Source organism: Bacillus rossius, chromosome 3 (assembly GCF_032445375.1).
Source record: "Bacillus rossius redtenbacheri isolate Brsri chromosome 3, Brsri_v3, whole genome shotgun sequence".
Lineage (NCBI taxonomy): Eukaryota > Metazoa > Arthropoda > Insecta > Phasmatodea > Bacillidae > Bacillus > Bacillus rossius.
The window spans coordinates 49,532,414-49,549,506 of NC_086332.1; the positions used below are offsets into that span (position 1 = coordinate 49,532,414).

The following is a 17,093-nucleotide window of genomic DNA, read 5'->3' on the forward strand; positions in this document are numbered from 1 at the left end:
TGTGTGTAGAGGTATAACACAATTTAAACGCTGACGGTCTTATTTTGCTATGTTAAAAACTGTTTGAGAAATAAATGATGGCGCTTATGTGCACTACATGCAATGATAATAGTACAACTTAACCTTGGCGACAGTGAAGTTGCATTCAGGCAAGTGTTGGGGAAAGATTTTTTTTAGAAAAATTGAAGCATTGTGTGTTCTTTAGTGCTTATTAAGCGGGAAAATCAAAAAAACCTAAAAACATATTAAAAGAGCTATGTTAAGATAAAGTGTATGAGAAAATTTTCGTTCTTTATTATCCTGACGTCTTAAACGGGTTTTACTGTAGTAACAACAAAATATAATAAAATTATTTTCTTTTACAATTGCTAAATACATTGTTTTAATACATACGTTCAAATTAGCCTAAATTTTAATATATTTTCCCCCTAAGAATTGGTTATTGTAGAGGTTTTTCTTATATGATTTTAATAATTTTACACCCAAAAATTATTATATAATTTTTTGGTTTCCAGCTCTTATTTAGTATAAAAAAAAAATTATTTTCTCCCCTCTCTTAACTAACCACTATTGGCTATTTCTATACATGTAGGTTTCTGTTATGAAAATATCTAGCAGAAAAAAAAAACATTGAATTCTGTCAAGTCATGCGTGAATTGTTGCTATTAATAGAATAGTAATATTGAAGCAAAAACAATGTTGTTGGGGCACAGTTCTAAACAGGTAGTATTTGGAATACATGAAGATTGCTTGTGTTGCTTGTAGGGAGGGGGGGGGGGGGGGGGAAGAATACAAGATCACATGTACACACACACTTCCCCCCCCCCCCCCCCTTTTCTCTACCAAAAGCAAGCACAGCAGAAGTAAAAGCAACGGGACAGAAAGGGAAATAACAGGTTGGTTGTTTGTTTGTCACCAGACTTCCGCCCACTTACTACCCCTTAGCTCGGCTGCTACCAGCTAGTGATCCAGTCCACTGGCCTAGCCACCCAGCATGCACACTCTGAGCATTTTGTTTTAATTCCAACTGACTGCTTTATTTCCCTGTTTGAAGATGCCATTTAAATCATTCATACTTATGAAAGGGTCAACAAGGAAGAACTCGTTTAATGTGATTTATGTAGTGAAACTGACATGCATTACAAACTGGTGTTAACTTCGAAGGGTAGTATTCTGTACTCATAATCACGAGGTTCCACTGTACATGCAGCTTGCCATAAGCAACCATAGCCAAATTAAATTCATTCGAAAATTACTTATACATGTAGAAAAATAATGAACAGCTGAATTTTGGCAGTGTTGGTTTTTTTTTTTTTCCCCTTTGATTTACAACATGTTGAAATACAATTTACTCCACATTATATTAACTGCATCACAGCCAAAGAGTTTGGTTTGGCAATAAGAAACTTGTTTTACAGTTTTCTAATGTCATTATAAAACATTATACTCAAACAGCAACAGTTAACACAAGAAAAACTTCTATACTAAAAATCAACCTTTGCCCAAAACAGATTGCCATTTTTTCGTATGATAATTATATAAATATGTCAAGTGGAAGAAAAAATTAAATAATTTAAAGCAAGTATGTTTAGATGAATATTTTATGATTAATTTAAAAAGCTATGTATTTGGCAGGGTTAGCAGGCATTATACACATCTGCAAAAATTAACTACCAAGGAGACACTTTTACACAATACAGATTCCACTCACCAGTACTACCAATTACTATATTTACAAATTAACTTGATTCCCCACATAATATACACAGACTGTACACAAAATTACTTTACATACATAATTAACAACATTAAGTAACATCTCTCAAACATGGAATGAATGTTTTCAGGTTCACCCCACCAGTTCTTCAACAAATGTCTTGGAGAACAGCTTACAATACTTGCACTACCCGGTCTTTAATGGATCTCCCTGGAAAACAATTTCACTACATTACTGGAAGTTTACACTACAACTTTTATAAATATTCAACAAACATAGTTTTCCAAGCAGAATAACTATACACATAAATAAATCTACTGCTTGATCAACAGTAATTGATTATTTGTAAGTTTTCAAGTTCTGCCTAATTTCACATTTCTATGTTTATTGCCTGGTGCTACCTGTCAAAGCACAAAGGCATTTCTGTACTGATTACATGACAAGATGTATATAACTGACGATAAAAACAAACCGTCAGCACTGGGTTGCATAGGAATTGAAATGGAATCAAATTAACGGTACATTACCAACGAAAATTATTAGTAAAGTAAAATTGTATGAATTTTTCCAAACATTCCCCAAATCATCTTGCTTTTCATAAAAGTAGATGCACCTTGCCATGAGCAACCATAGCCAAATAAAATTTATTGAAAATTAACCATACCTGTAGAAAAATAAGGTAAAGTATTTTTTTTTGGCCAGTATAAACAACTTATCAAAATACTCCACATTTCTTCATCATTGCATCTTTATTTAGTGGTTTGTTATAAAAATTGACTCCAAGGTACAATATGTACACATTTGAAGGTTTGTCTGAAGTTAAAAGCAACTGTGTTTGCAATAATTATTTTACACTAGTCACAACAAATAATATATATGTATATATCTCTTAAGACATAGCAACATATTATGTATGTGTAAAGTCATATCGAAACAATTCTTAAATAAAATGTACTACAAAAGCATACAATATGTTGATTAATTTTTAATACTTCATTTGAGTGATAAATAAGAGTTCTCAACTTTTATTAAATTAAATGACAGAATTTCATTCACAGTCAGGAATCATCTAATTCTAAGCCATCATTATCTTTTTACTGTATTAACACGAATAAGCCACACTTGAATAAGACTTGCATCAAACATTCAAAAACAGAACTTGTGACCGTATTTCGAGTTACTATTAAACATTTTCTTGACTTGAAGATATATTAAAAATTTTAAACTGCCTTCAAAGTTTGCTGTTAAAATAATAGCAATCTAGGTAATACTCTGCCAGTTATTCTTTTGTTTCAATACTCTTCATTGGAATATATTGATTGTTTAGGCCAGTTCATAGAGTAACACTTCATGTTGGTAAAGTTTTAGTGTATCTATTTTAAATCATCCTGCTGTATTCAATATTTGTAGTCATAACCATGGGTGGGAAGGGGGAACAAAAAGGAAAAACATTTAGTTCCATGTCTTTGAAAATTCAATATTTGCTATATGAAAAAAAAAAAGTTGATTTAAGAACTTTAAGGTGCTAGAAAATTGTCTAATTATATATTCTGACAATTCTTGTGGAAAGGAAGTTCATATTTGATTTGTAAGTGTGTATCTTGATGTTTGGTCTGTAACAAAGCCAGTTCCACATGAACCCGAATTACCCATACCAGTTCCTACTAACACTAACAACTTTAAAATGCCTTTATCACAAAACTCAGAACAAAGTGATCATCTTCAAAGCAGTGGTGAAATTTTTCACCCTACAAATGATACTCGACCTTTAAAACAGCAAGAACTGAATGTTTTGGTACGGGATCTTGGATTACCTAAGGACGCTGCAGAACTTCTCGGTTCTCAACTAAAAGAAAACAATTTATTAGATGCTGCAACTACATTTTATTGGTATCGAAGCAGAGAACAAGAATTTGTGGAGTATTTTAAGAAAGAGGATAATTTAGTATTTTGCTGTGATATTGGTGGTTTAATACAAAAATTCAATATCGAATACAATACACAAGAATGGTGACTCTTTATAGATTCTTCAAAAAGAAGCTTAAAGGCTGTCCTTTTGCATATCTGCAATAAATTTGCATCGATACCTGTAGCTCATTCATTTTATCTTAAAGAAACTTAAGAAAACTTGAAAAATGTTTTGGAGAAAATAAAATACACCGAACACAAATGGTTAGTTTGCGGTGACTTAAAAATCATATGCATGCTACTTGGTCAACAGCAAGGCTACACAAAATTCCCCTGTTATATTTGTGAATGGGACAGTAGAGCAAGAAATTTACATTGGAAAAAAACTGATTGGAAAATTAGAATAGAATTGAAAGTTGGAGTAAAATATGTCATCAATTCGAGCTTGATGGATCCCGAAAAAATATTGCTTCCAACACATCAAACTTGGTTTGATAAAACAGTTTGTAAAGGCATTACCACAAGATGGAAATACTTTCAAGTATCTTTGTTCATGTTTCCCTAGCTTATCTGATGCGAAGTTGAAAGAGGGAATATTTACAGGACCTAATATCAGGAAACAGATTACGGATACAGAATTTGAAAAAGTGATGACAACCATGGAACGAAATGCCTGGCATGGCTTTAAAAATGTTGTATCTAAGTTTCTAGGCAACACAAAAGATCCTGCGTATAAAAATATTGTCCAGGAAATGTTAAACGCCTATAAAAATTTAGGCTGTAATATGAGTCTGAAAATTCATTTTTGAAGTCTCACATTGATTGTTTACCAAAAAATCTAGGCGACTACAGTGAAGAACAAGGTGAACGGTTTCATCAGGACATAAAAGAAATAGAAAGAAGATATCAAGGCAGTTGGGACGTTAATATGAAGGTGGACTATTGCTGGATGATACACAGAGATGAAATAAAAAATCATGAACGAAAACCAAAAAAACGCAGCCTTTTTTTCAAAAAGAAAACGTTATTATTAATTGTTTTCTTCATGTATACCTTAATTTTGTATTTTAATAGCTATAGACTCAATAAAACTTTATAAAATATTCTCAAATGAACCTCATTCATTTTATTAAATTTTTGTTTTATTCTTTTTCGTATTTAAATACTAGATCATCTAAATGTGATAAATGAGACGCGGTATATATCATATGAGTGCCGTTTTCTATTACTTTTAAGACAATTAAAACAAATATTAACCATTTAACAAAAAACTTTTCAAAAAAAATTTCGCAGACCTGTGTAATTCAACAGCAAAAGCTCAATACTTAATAGTTTTATAACACACAACGCAGAGAGACATGAGCAACTACTCAATTAAGTTAAACAATAAAGATTTGACTCACCCACTCTCTTGCTATGAGCAGAACTGTGTGGTTGGAGAGTCTAGGACCAATCAAAGGATTCATCTGCGCCATGTAGCAACACAACCAGCTTAAAAAAAAACATAGCAATTTCTGTAAAAAAAAAATTTCAGCCCCTCACAAATATTTCTATCCCCACCTGGCACAGCTTAAAATATTTTTAACAATGGGAAAAAAATAGTTTTTATTATTATTATTATTTAAGTTATTCTATTTTTAAAATTTAATTTTGTTACTAGTAAATTAAAAAAAAATTGATGGAATAAACACACACACACACACACACACTACAAAAGAGTTTTGTGCTGATAGATTGTTTACAATCTTTTCAAAAGAGCCAAATAATGTAGTCAAAGCATAGATGTGTTTGCTGTATAGTACACTTACAACTCTGCCAGTAATTCTCACACTAAAATTATTTTTTAAACCCTTGAAATTGTTCATTTATACATTTTACCTCTCCAATTATTATGCAAGGTTTCTTTATTTTTATTTATTTGGTGCACAATTTTTTTTAGTTATTCAGATATCCCTGGTTAATGAGGTTCTCACTGTCAAATATTTGTCTCCAATATATTTGACTGTAGAACTGGAGGGGAAGTATTGGATGAAAAATAGCTTCCAATTTTCTTCATCAAATAAATTTTGGATAAATAACCTCAAATACCTATGTTTCGAATCATGTTACACCAACAAAGTTTATTTTCGGTATGAGCTATCTCAAACATTTCATTTTTAATCTCAATTTTGTAATTAAATAATGCACCACAGTGCTGGGTGGAATTTTTGAACTTATTATATTTGTTACATAATGAAATAAATGTTCTTTTTTTTTTTTAAAAAGTTTTAGAAATACAGATAATTTCATTTTTATACATAAAATGGTTTTGCATAGATTGAATTCAACATCTAACATATTTTAGAACCCATTCTATATACAAAATATTTTATAGAAACTCAAGTCATCCAACTTGTCAAACAAACATGGCTGCGCTAGTGACGTTTTCAGTGACGTCAGAATCCTCCAACTTTATTTAACCCAACATATTGAAAGGTGTTAGGAGTGAAAAATTGACAGTGACAGGGCCTTTAGAGAAAAGAACGTTAAGGTATCATGCACCCTTAATGAGGATTTATCATCACTATCTTGGATTAGACCTAGTCAATTTATTGCTCTCATTTCTATTTTGAATCATTAATCCAAATTAAAGGCATGACACAGCATAAATAAGATACACCCTACCATTTTTTTTACTTAAAGCTATTTTAGTATTAATTGAAAGGATCTAGAAAATAACAAACCAGTATAAATAACTGATTATTACACGCAGGCACTAAAGATGATGTAAGTTACATTAGGCCTATGGTCAGAAAATAATCCTAAAAAAATCTATTATTACCACCAACAAAATAAAAGAAATTAAAAGCAAAACTGCAGGTAAAGTGGTGTTATTCCCCCCCTTCTTTCCCAAATGAAATTATGTGTGTACATTCCTGCCCATAGTCTGTTGAGCCTTACATTGAAATAATAACTTTGTACTGCAAGCTATGGCTATGTTTATAAAAATCCAACATAACAAAGAATAACCCCTCTTATCAGGCTATATTTCTCTTTACTAGAACACTAATTCATTTGACAAAGATAAAACATTTCAACTATACAGACAAGAAAAAAAAAATGATGCCTAAACACTGGCTTGAAAAGTACTGCTCACTACAGGTGGGAGTTACATCAACATATGACCAGTTCCACCAGATACCTATCTCATTATCATGAGACTTGTTATTATAGGGCGTCAAAATTTGGAAAGAAAAAAATAATTCTAGCATAAAAATTGGTTCCGTTGTTATATTCAGAGCGCTTTGGGGTATGTAGTAAATATGACCTTAGTAAAGATCACAGGACAAAGCACCGTACAACAGCAATTGGTTTTAAAGTTGCTGTCAGGCAGTGTGTTAGTTATAAAAGGAAAGTATAGTAATTAAAAACTTGTTTAAGATGTACCTGAACAATACGATTTCCCTTCCAATTAGGTCATATGTTTTGGTCCCGCAATTTTCTCCATAAGCTGTACATTGCTTTTTCCATATAAGATTTTGCCCACAAACTTCATCCCCATATAAAACATTGTATTTTAAAGTTGAAATCCATTATTCGTTTGGATAGTACAGCTTACTCTATTTTTATTAACAGAACAAATATCATCTTTGCTGTATAGTGTGTATAAAAATGTAGCCAGCTCTAATTAACATCATTCATGTTTGGTTATGGTGCACTTAGTTGAATATTGGCAGTGGCGGATCCAGGATTTTAGTTTGGGGGGGGGCTTGACCCAGCTGAGGGCAATGTTAAGTTAACTATTTGACACCCATAAGTTAGTGTGACATATTTCCCCCTACCCTGAACTATTTAGATGTGATTACAATTATATATATATATATATATATATATATATATATATATATATATATATATATATATATATATATATATATATATATATATCTGTATGTTTAACTAAACTTACAGTAACACCACAGATCTTATTCTTGTTAACGGGAACTGAAGCAAATTTAATTTTAAATATTTTAGCAATTACTTTGACACATCAAACAAATGGTTTCAAAATTTATAAACACCAATTTAAGCATAAATTGTTATTTATTTACTGTACAAAAGGATAAATATTTATTAGAACATCCAAAATGTACAAACAATACACCTGAATAATAATTCATGTGTGTTTAGATCACACTGATTAAGTGTTGCCAACATGCATTTCAATATTATTCAAAAACATTTCTTAGTCCTCATTAGTTTTAACAAGAATTTTTTAGAAATTATGTGAGTCCGGTTAAGTTAATCGTGCAGCATATCATTTTAAAAATCCAAGACTACTAAGTTACAAATGACTTCATTAACTAGTGATTTTATTTTGTAGAACAGATAATTATCTTAAATGACAAAGTCTACTTTCACTACAAAAAAAAATAATTTGTCTGTAAAGTCGGTTTACGGACGATAGTTTAACGTGACGTCATAACAAAACATTGATGAAATGACTGCATACTTTTATGAATAAAATTGAATCACAACGAAATCAACAACTTTACAACAACTTAACTAACTCTTCAGAACTGCTATAATGTAATTTAATTAGCCTATTTACTCTCTCTAATGTCGCTGTAACGCAATTAGTAAATTACCTTGTCCATAGGTCATGGGCGTCGCAAGGATATATTTTTTGCGGGGGACTGCAATTGATTTAGTTGTTGAGGAATATCCATCCCCTGGAAATAAGCGGGGGGTGGGGGGGTTCTCCACCGGGAAATTTAGGGGTTTGAAGGTGCAAAAAGGTGGTTTTTAGGCATTTTTCTTTCCTAAATATTATAATTTTAGTTGGTTGCAATATCTAATGTATTTTTTATAAAAAATATTTTCAGAGAACAAATTTGTAAAACACAGTGCTCACATTACCACGATTGGACTAAATGCACCATGCGCAACATATGGGTTATATCACAGAAATCATATTTTTAATATAACTACGAAGCTAAACATATTATTGGAGGGAACAAAATTGAAGACTTTTATTATTGGGGGGACGTGTCCCCCCGTCCCCCCGGTTACGACGCCCATGGGTAATTAACATAGAGAATAAAATATAAATAAAATACATACAATTATCTGGACTCCAAAATTAAACAGGATTTATTACTAAACTTAAAAATAAAATTAAAGAAGGTTGCTTATACAGTCGTGTCATGTAATAATATATAACAAATAATAAATTAGTTGTGGGATTACGTTAGACACAAAAAATACAAGAGTTCAGATAATATAAAGAATTTAAAAGAAAATAGATGCTAGCTCATGATCAGTCGGTTCGCAAGAGATCTTTAATCAAAAGACTTCTGAGTGTATGTTGTGTGATTAGAAATTGTGCCGTAAATAATGAATACTTAGACTTAAAACGTTGTTCACAAAAATGTAAATAAATAATTATTTATGATTGTTTATGTCCCGAAGCAACAACAGTTAACACGAAAAATTAGTGATAATATTCGCAGTATGCTAGTATAGCGTCCTCTCAGGATTTAGCATACCACATAGCCATACTTGAATTGCCGCTGTCTTCATGAATTACTATTACGACCCCAGTAAAAACAATTGTAACAGAACTTCGCTGAAGTTCTGGGGGCGTAATTATTCACAAGATTTGCGAATCTGCGACGTAAGATATTCCTTACATCCCGCGTCGAAAAGGCCCGACGCGGAACCACACACAAGCAACAATATGGCACACCAGACAGAATACTCAATAATTCAGCTAACAAAATAATGTCACTAGGAACAATGTTTCAATACACAGTTCAAAAGTTCCGCCGATTTCCGGGCCAATCATCGGCCTTCAAAAACTTAATCCAATACGATTTTTAGAGGTTATATAAACGAAAAATGTATAAATTGTACATAAATAATTATGCTCACACCAAAGTAAACAAACAGTGAAAAATATAAATAAATGATTTAAATTAAAGTTTCAGTGTTCTGTTGTGCATAGTAATATCACACTAAATTACAGGTTTATTTAAAAATGGCACATAATCATTTAAGGTGTTGAAACAGTAGTCATCAACAGCTTTGCTCGACTAACTGTGTTAATATGAATTTATTTTAAGTACATACAGAATAATCAGAAGGATGTACCTACCTACCTGATGAACTTTGAGTCAAGAATGATGTCACTGACATTGTTTCTAGGTAATAGTTTCATTTTCGTTCGGTTCACCCTCTTCCGTAAGAAAAACGAACGAAGATCCCCTTGTTTACGTTTCTCTGTCATTTTTTCAAAATTTGACAAAAGCAAATAAAAGAATGCCGCGATAACAGTTAATAATCACTTGAATAGCTCATTCTATTGTGTTGGATCCCACAAACCATACATTAAGGCCTATGTATCTCGAGTACAAGGCGCGACTGCGGGGCGGGCCTTTTGGAAAGAGGAGAGAGAAGAGGTGATACCGTGCGCTCTCCCCCTTTCCCACACTCCCTTTCCACATAATCTTTGTTCCAGCCGAAGCTCTTATTACAAGCACTATATACATTTCGTTTACGTCTCGCGCGAACCTGTTGTTGGTGCATAATCGTGTGTGCTTTGTGTAGTCATAATGGAAGTGGACCCAGATGCTTTTGGGGGGGGCTTGAGCCCCTTAGCCCCCCCCCCCCCCCCTGGATCCGCTACTGAATATTGGTATCGATAGCTCGCCAATTGCATGCAAGCATATGCTCCGACTTGTGCCAAATAAACTACAACATTGGATAGCCCGCATTCCTTAGTAGTTAGTGTGTACTATGACAATAGTTATGTGTATGGTACACTATGTTAGTTCCAGCTCATGGTTTTAGATTTTATATTTTAAGTTGAACTAAATATGTTTTTGTTGCATCACTAATGAAGTGTTTTCAGAATTTTCCCTTTTCTTCTGTTATTTTTCAGACAGCTCCAAAGATGAGCGACTAAAATTTCAAAAGGGTGTGCCACCGTTGGGTGATCAAAAATTCTATAAGTATTTTCAGAATTACTCTATGGAGTATATTTCCTAAAATGCCAATATCTATAATGTAAAATGTGGTCTAGTTGGGCGCCGTGAAAACTCTATAAAGTACTAGTGCTGTGATTGGGTATGTAGCACAACTACTAACCTCTACAGAATATTAACTAAAATATGTCTTGTTATGTTGATAGTGAAAATAAATTATTCTCAAGTTGTATGTACCGGTGTAGTTTGACTCAGTGTGAATACCAAACAATAAAATGTCGTATAATTCCTTAGCAGTATGTCTCCTTCTCTTTGGTGTAAGTATTCTGACCTTAAAATCAACAAATATAAGTAGTGTGTTTAAAAGCATTAACTTCTCTATGACTGCTGATCTCAGTGTAATAAAAACTAATTATTCTTTCAAGACAATCCAAGCTGAATATTTCTGTCTATCTGGTTTAACATACACATGATATGTAAGTATGGTTATCAATCGGAAAAATAAAATATAATGAAAATTTAACTTTTTACTAGGGTCAAAATCATGGTTGTATGGGTGACAATACTCTTTTGCAACATATCCAACTGTAACATGAAAAGTGACAGAGTCAATGATTAGCAAGCAACATACAAATACCTTTGAGACAATTATTCATGTTTAAATAGGTTTTTCATTAAACAAAATTTCAATATCCGTTATACTTAAATGTCTTTCAGAACTAATTACGTTTTACGTAATTGTATCACTGAATAATAGTTTGGTTATCAGTCAATATTTTAAATATTATTGAAACACATTTTAACTGGCAAATTAGTCTTTTCTTTGTTTTTACTAGCTCAGTCTCTTTCGGTAGATCAAACTGTCTCAAGACTTCTGGACCTGGGGCTATTCTTTAAACATTCAAGACAATTAATGACTTTAACAGATTTTAACTTTGATATCGTACATATTACTGATCAATGTCAGTTAACCAGGTCCAGTATGTACAAGCTACAAGTCTTTAAGTAGTTAAGTAGTATTAAGTTGTTTTGCGAGTTTCAAATTAGGTCTTGATCGTAAACATCATAGTTTAAGATATCTTGCCATTAAAATAGGACAGGTAACTTCTCGCTGTTCTTGTTAATTCGGGGATGGGGCAAACAAACCTCGTCGCGTCGTTACAATACCAAGAGGCTGTGGAAAACCTCTCCGAACCCCTGTCTCTTCTCCGATGTTGCTGGTTAGATCTCACTCTCCTCCGATGTCGCTGGTTGGGTCTCCGTCTCGATGCACCTCCTCTCGTGCTGCTGGTACTCCAGCAGGACTGGCGTCGGTCACCTGGAGTCGTCTAGAAGGATGATGTCCTCCGGTACACCGTCTACGATGCCGTCTACCGCTGTCGAACTCCTTCCATCTCGAAGATTGATAGTCCTTTTCTTCGTTTCTTCTTAATTCGTCGTTGATCCAGTTCTATTTATGCTGTTAGTCAAAACTTATCGTCGTCGTCGATTCTTTAGTAGAGCTTCGAACATCGGTAACTACCTCTTCTTCATTGTGTAGTTCCGGTATTTATTATAAAATCATCAATTTCACGTAGATTCTAGCTATTCAGTCGTCGTACCAATGTTTTACGTGATATTCTTACATTCATTTATGACTAAATCACGGAGCTCTTTCTCTCTAATCCTTCTCCCATGATAGTCGAACAGAAACTCAAGTTCCAATTTGTTTCAAACAGTCAAAGCTTTCTCTATTGAACACTCTCCGAAATCACACTGGAAATACTAAATTCTTTAAATAAAATATATGCGCAGTCGAGCGTCCAATCACATATACTCTTTCCTCAGTAATGACCCAAAAACAATATTAAAAGGTGTAAGCTCATTTCCTATTCGTCGCCGTTTAACAAATGTTTGCAAAGACATTTCATAAAATTATTACTTAGATAAAACATGAAAATACTTAACGAGTAAAACCAAATTGACCTGACCATAGAGATACAATACTGGTAAATATAATTCATAACAGGACTAAGACAAAGTCATAGAGGTAAGAAGTAAAATAATAAACATAAAATTCATTTCTATTGAGGGCTTCTCAAATACCTCTATACTAATATTAATTTAAATTGTTTGGCAATTTTTTATACTCTGCTTTATAATTTAATGTACTTTTCATGCAACATGTTTTTATGAAAAACTTAACCCAAACAAAAATGCTTTTCTTGCATAAAAATCGCACCCCTACTTTTCAAACTTGATTTTAGTATAAAATGTGACAAATATGTGATTAACACTATATTATTTAAACAGTTTTAGAGCCTACATATTCAAGTCAATCTAAGGGCCCAGCTGCATGCAAATAACTCAAACCTCAAGAAATTTTGTTCGCTAGAATCACACATTAGCAATATGCTTGGAAGAATATGTTATCTGCTTATCTCACTCTCATCAGTGATGACAAATTCACTGCCATGGTCTAGCGCTACTGCCTGTCATCAGTTACACTTCATAGAGTGAATTATCACTAATTTTGCAGAGTTTTGCGAGCAGCACTCACCTACAATCAGCTAGATCATCAGAATAGGTTGAGTAACAATTCTTCGCAACAACCCAATAGGAGAGGGTAATAAGCATTGACCCGACGGTGCTCGAGAGGAAATTGCGGAACTGACAGCTGCAGATGCAGTACGAATTTATTATTTCAATGCAAGGTGCTCAACAGAACACGGGCAGGAGCATAAACAGAATTTCATTGAGGGGAAACCGCCTCCTCCCCCAGCGTACACTCCTGACCATGGACCTAGCATAATTATTACATCATCTGTATTTATTTTCCTGCATAAATTATCAGTTGTTTACTAATCAGTGGCAGGCATCCACTTCACCATGACGTCAGCTGCAACAATTAGCCAAAATTCACATAATCCATTCCAGTTCAATCAGTGATTTTATTCACAATTAACTAGCTACTTCCAAAGATCAGCACCTTTGGACCAGAATGGATTCACTCAAAATAGACAAGGCATTCACCACAGTAATGAAGCCACCAGCATTGGCAGCAACAAAGTGACGACAAGATTACTCTTGCTACAAAGCACCACAAGAAGGCACAGATGTTATTGAAACTATTGAGACTGAAGACTAGATATATAGTGTTGAAGATAGCTAATCTACAAGCTATTTCTGGGAGAAAGTTGCTAAGAAGTTGTTCTAATTACAAGATGGACCATATACGGGATATGAAAGGAAGATAATAACTGTTATATGCACAAGTTTGGATACGAAAAAAATCATATGCAATTACTACATAAAACAAGTTTATATTGACAGCCTAAACTTCAGAAAGTTTACTATCTACTAAGGATTGGTTTAGGCCAGAAACATGGCTATTGTAATATCTGCAGAATGGAAAATTTTTTACTTGACAGATTTGTTTGCCTCTGAAGAAGGTATAGGCCCCTACTACATTTCATCGCTGAGAATCTATACGTATCTTCTGTATTAGAGAAACTGTGAGGACATATCTGCAGTTAATGCATCAATGTTGTTTTTTTATCCATACTCAGAGAAGTGGTGTTGATTTGAATTCTATGCGAGGGGGATTATTCTTGAGGTACCTAACTGCTCCTTATTTCATATTCAGTTGTATTTTAACAATAAAATACTAAAATATATTTGATTTTGAAAATAGGTATAAAACTGAAGATTACTGTTCTGGGTAAAAACAGTTCTGTGTAACATATTCAAAAGTATTTTAACATAAAAAATTAAAATAAAGTGCATGTTACTTAATGTGTTTGTGATTTGAAACTGTACAATTACCAATATGATTTTGATATTTATTTGTTATAAAGCTTTGATACCAACAGGATTCGTGTTAAGAAACATTGTCCCCGCGAACAATTAATCCTTGTAACATATCCAATTGTATTTTAACATAAAATAAAGTAAGCAGTTAAATATGTTTGTGATGCAAAACTGCAGAATAACCAAAATATATTTGATCATTAAATATGAAATATAAAATTTTCATATAAACTGGATTTGCAATAAAGAACAATTACTGAAAACTTTAAGATACGAATCTTTGAATAGAAAATGCTTACTGCAAGTTTCCTTGAAGACAAGATACACACCTGACCAATATTATATTGTGCCTACCAAAGTTGACTAGGACTAGTTTGTTTTATGTAGTATAGTATAACCTATTATATTCCACATAAAATGCATACTCTGCAATCAATTCTCCAGGCTAAATACTTTAAGTATGATAACACCATCTTACAAAAGGTTTTTAGAATTTTTTAATTGGAAAAACTGTTGTCCAGAAGTACCAGATAAGTAGTAATACTTTAATAAATAATAAATTCATTAAGTAGTTCACTGTTTTAACTTTTTGTTAGGTTAGGTTGAGTACATTACATAAAGCCTACAATCAGGACTCTCCTTAAGAATTACCTTGTTGCCTTTAGAAACTGACAAACAGATTTTAAAAAATGGAAGACATCTATAAGGTTATGATAACAAACTTACAGTGGTAGGTACATAAATTAAAAATAAGTACTTAATCTAATGAAATAAATATTTTGTGTAAATAATATACTAAAACATTCACACTAATACCTAATTAAATACTTACAAAAGCCAACAAGTTGCTGCCGTTAGCATCAGCACCACCTGAAATATACTATAAAAAGAACGAAACCTGTGAGACACAAAACAATAACATATGAACATAAAATTGAGCATAAATGATTACATGATAGTTTACATATTAACTAATGTGATTAATTGTATTTTTTAAACTTACCCTCTATTTGGCCCCTTTGGGACAACAAATGGTAAAACAATTCCAACAATTGCCCAAAATATTGTGAAAACAGCAATTGGAACAACTGACACGCCCATTTTTAACCCACGTATTTATTTTAATTAATTACACACTGAAATTAATAACAGCCTCACCCTAACAGCTGTTCATACGGGACACAAGGACATCGCGTGATATGCAGGCAACGCCTTGAGTTACGCGTACACGATATATCGATATCTATGACAAGCCTTGAATCGCTTTGTTTAGAGCAAAGTATAAAAATAACGTTTATCCGAACACATTTTGTTTACAGCTCTGATGAGTTGTGTGAGTCACTTGTTTCTTCTTTAACTATAATTAAAAGTGAAACAATTTGCAATTAATGTAAATAATTCTCTTTTAAAATATTATCATATATTTTAATGACATTCTTCCAACTAGACTTTCCAAATCATCCAGTGAGGTGGAGCATTGTGGGAGCATGCTCACTAGTATGACCCGAGTGGCCATAACAGCTCGGGGGGCCCTACTGCGTTGAACCGCTACCTCTAGCCACAAGGCCGAACCTACCCTGAGATCCCGAACAATACTAAAATCACGTAAAATTCAATAGAGGTAGTGGGGACGGCGTCAAGCGATGAATTGTACATTTAGAGCGGTATTCCAAGATGAGTAAGGTAGCGAATATGCACTGCCTTGTTGGGCAACTGCCGTACCCTAACTCTCGGGTCATATTCCTAAACGTGTCCTAACGGAACCCCTGTAAGGTATCAGATCGGCAGCCGTTTTAATAAATGAGGACTTGTGCGAGGCTATAAACAGTTGTACTTCGTGGAATTCATCGTAACTTTAGCTTATTTTTTAAAACTATGGAATTATAATGTGAAATAAAATATTTAATGTTGGTTGTACAAGAATAAACGATGAATTTTTGGCAGTATTTATGTTTGCTGTGTTTTAAGATATTAGGGGGGGGGGGGGAATTGTAATCGTAAAAGTTCCGTTAAAGTTCATTAAAAAGGAAAAAAATATATATATATATACAGTGATGGATCAAATCGGCAACAGATAGGACACCAAAAATCAGTGCCCTAAAAATTAGGGATTGGCTGTGTTCTATCATGCACTTAGAATATGGTTAGGGTACAGGTATTACATAATCAACAACTAAACCCTTATTTTTGTGTCTTGGAATACGGCCCTTAAACAGCCCTCCCGCCTCCCTTTCATCCCCGACCAATGGGTCTATTATTATGTTTTTCATCTATTTTTGTTTTGTTGCCTCGACTAATAAGGCGGCTTCCGCAGCAAAACAATTTTAAGTGTCGATGAAAGCTAGGCCTAAGAGTTTCTCTACAAAATGTTAAGTCAACATTTCCTATAGGTATTATAAGAAAATTAAAAAGCTGGTATGACTAAAACTTGAGCAATCGCCGTTACACGAAGCAAGATTTTTTAATCAGTGAAACAGTGAAAGATACGCTCGGAAACACATCACCAGCATATATCAAAATTCACGAAATTATGATTTTGGTAGTCAATGCAATACATGTTAAAGTCACACAGAATTTAATAATCTTAACTCTCACTTTCAAGCATGAGCATGTATGGTCATTTTGTTAGGCTAATTCGCTTAAGCAATGAATACATACGAGTCAGTCTTAAAAAAAATATCTCTCTCTATATATATATATATATATTGACGACA

At 33.2% G+C, this 17,093-nt stretch overlaps 1 protein-coding gene across 1 annotated transcript; it reads right to left on the reverse strand.

The window, feature by feature from the left end:
• Positions 1-1,583: 1,583 nt before the first annotated feature.
• On the reverse strand, positions 1,584-15,609 carry LOC134530651 (V-type proton ATPase subunit e-like). Its single transcript, XM_063365683.1, has 4 exons — positions 15,383-15,609; positions 15,212-15,259; positions 5,029-5,116; positions 1,584-1,927 (listed from the first exon to the last, which is right to left on the reverse strand). Exons 1-4 carry the CDS (start codon positions 15,478-15,480, stop codon positions 1,904-1,906), a joined length of 258 nt encoding a protein of 85 aa, XP_063221753.1. The 5' UTR covers positions 15,481-15,609; the 3' UTR covers positions 1,584-1,903.
• Between the last annotated feature and the right edge of the window lie 1,484 nt (positions 15,610-17,093).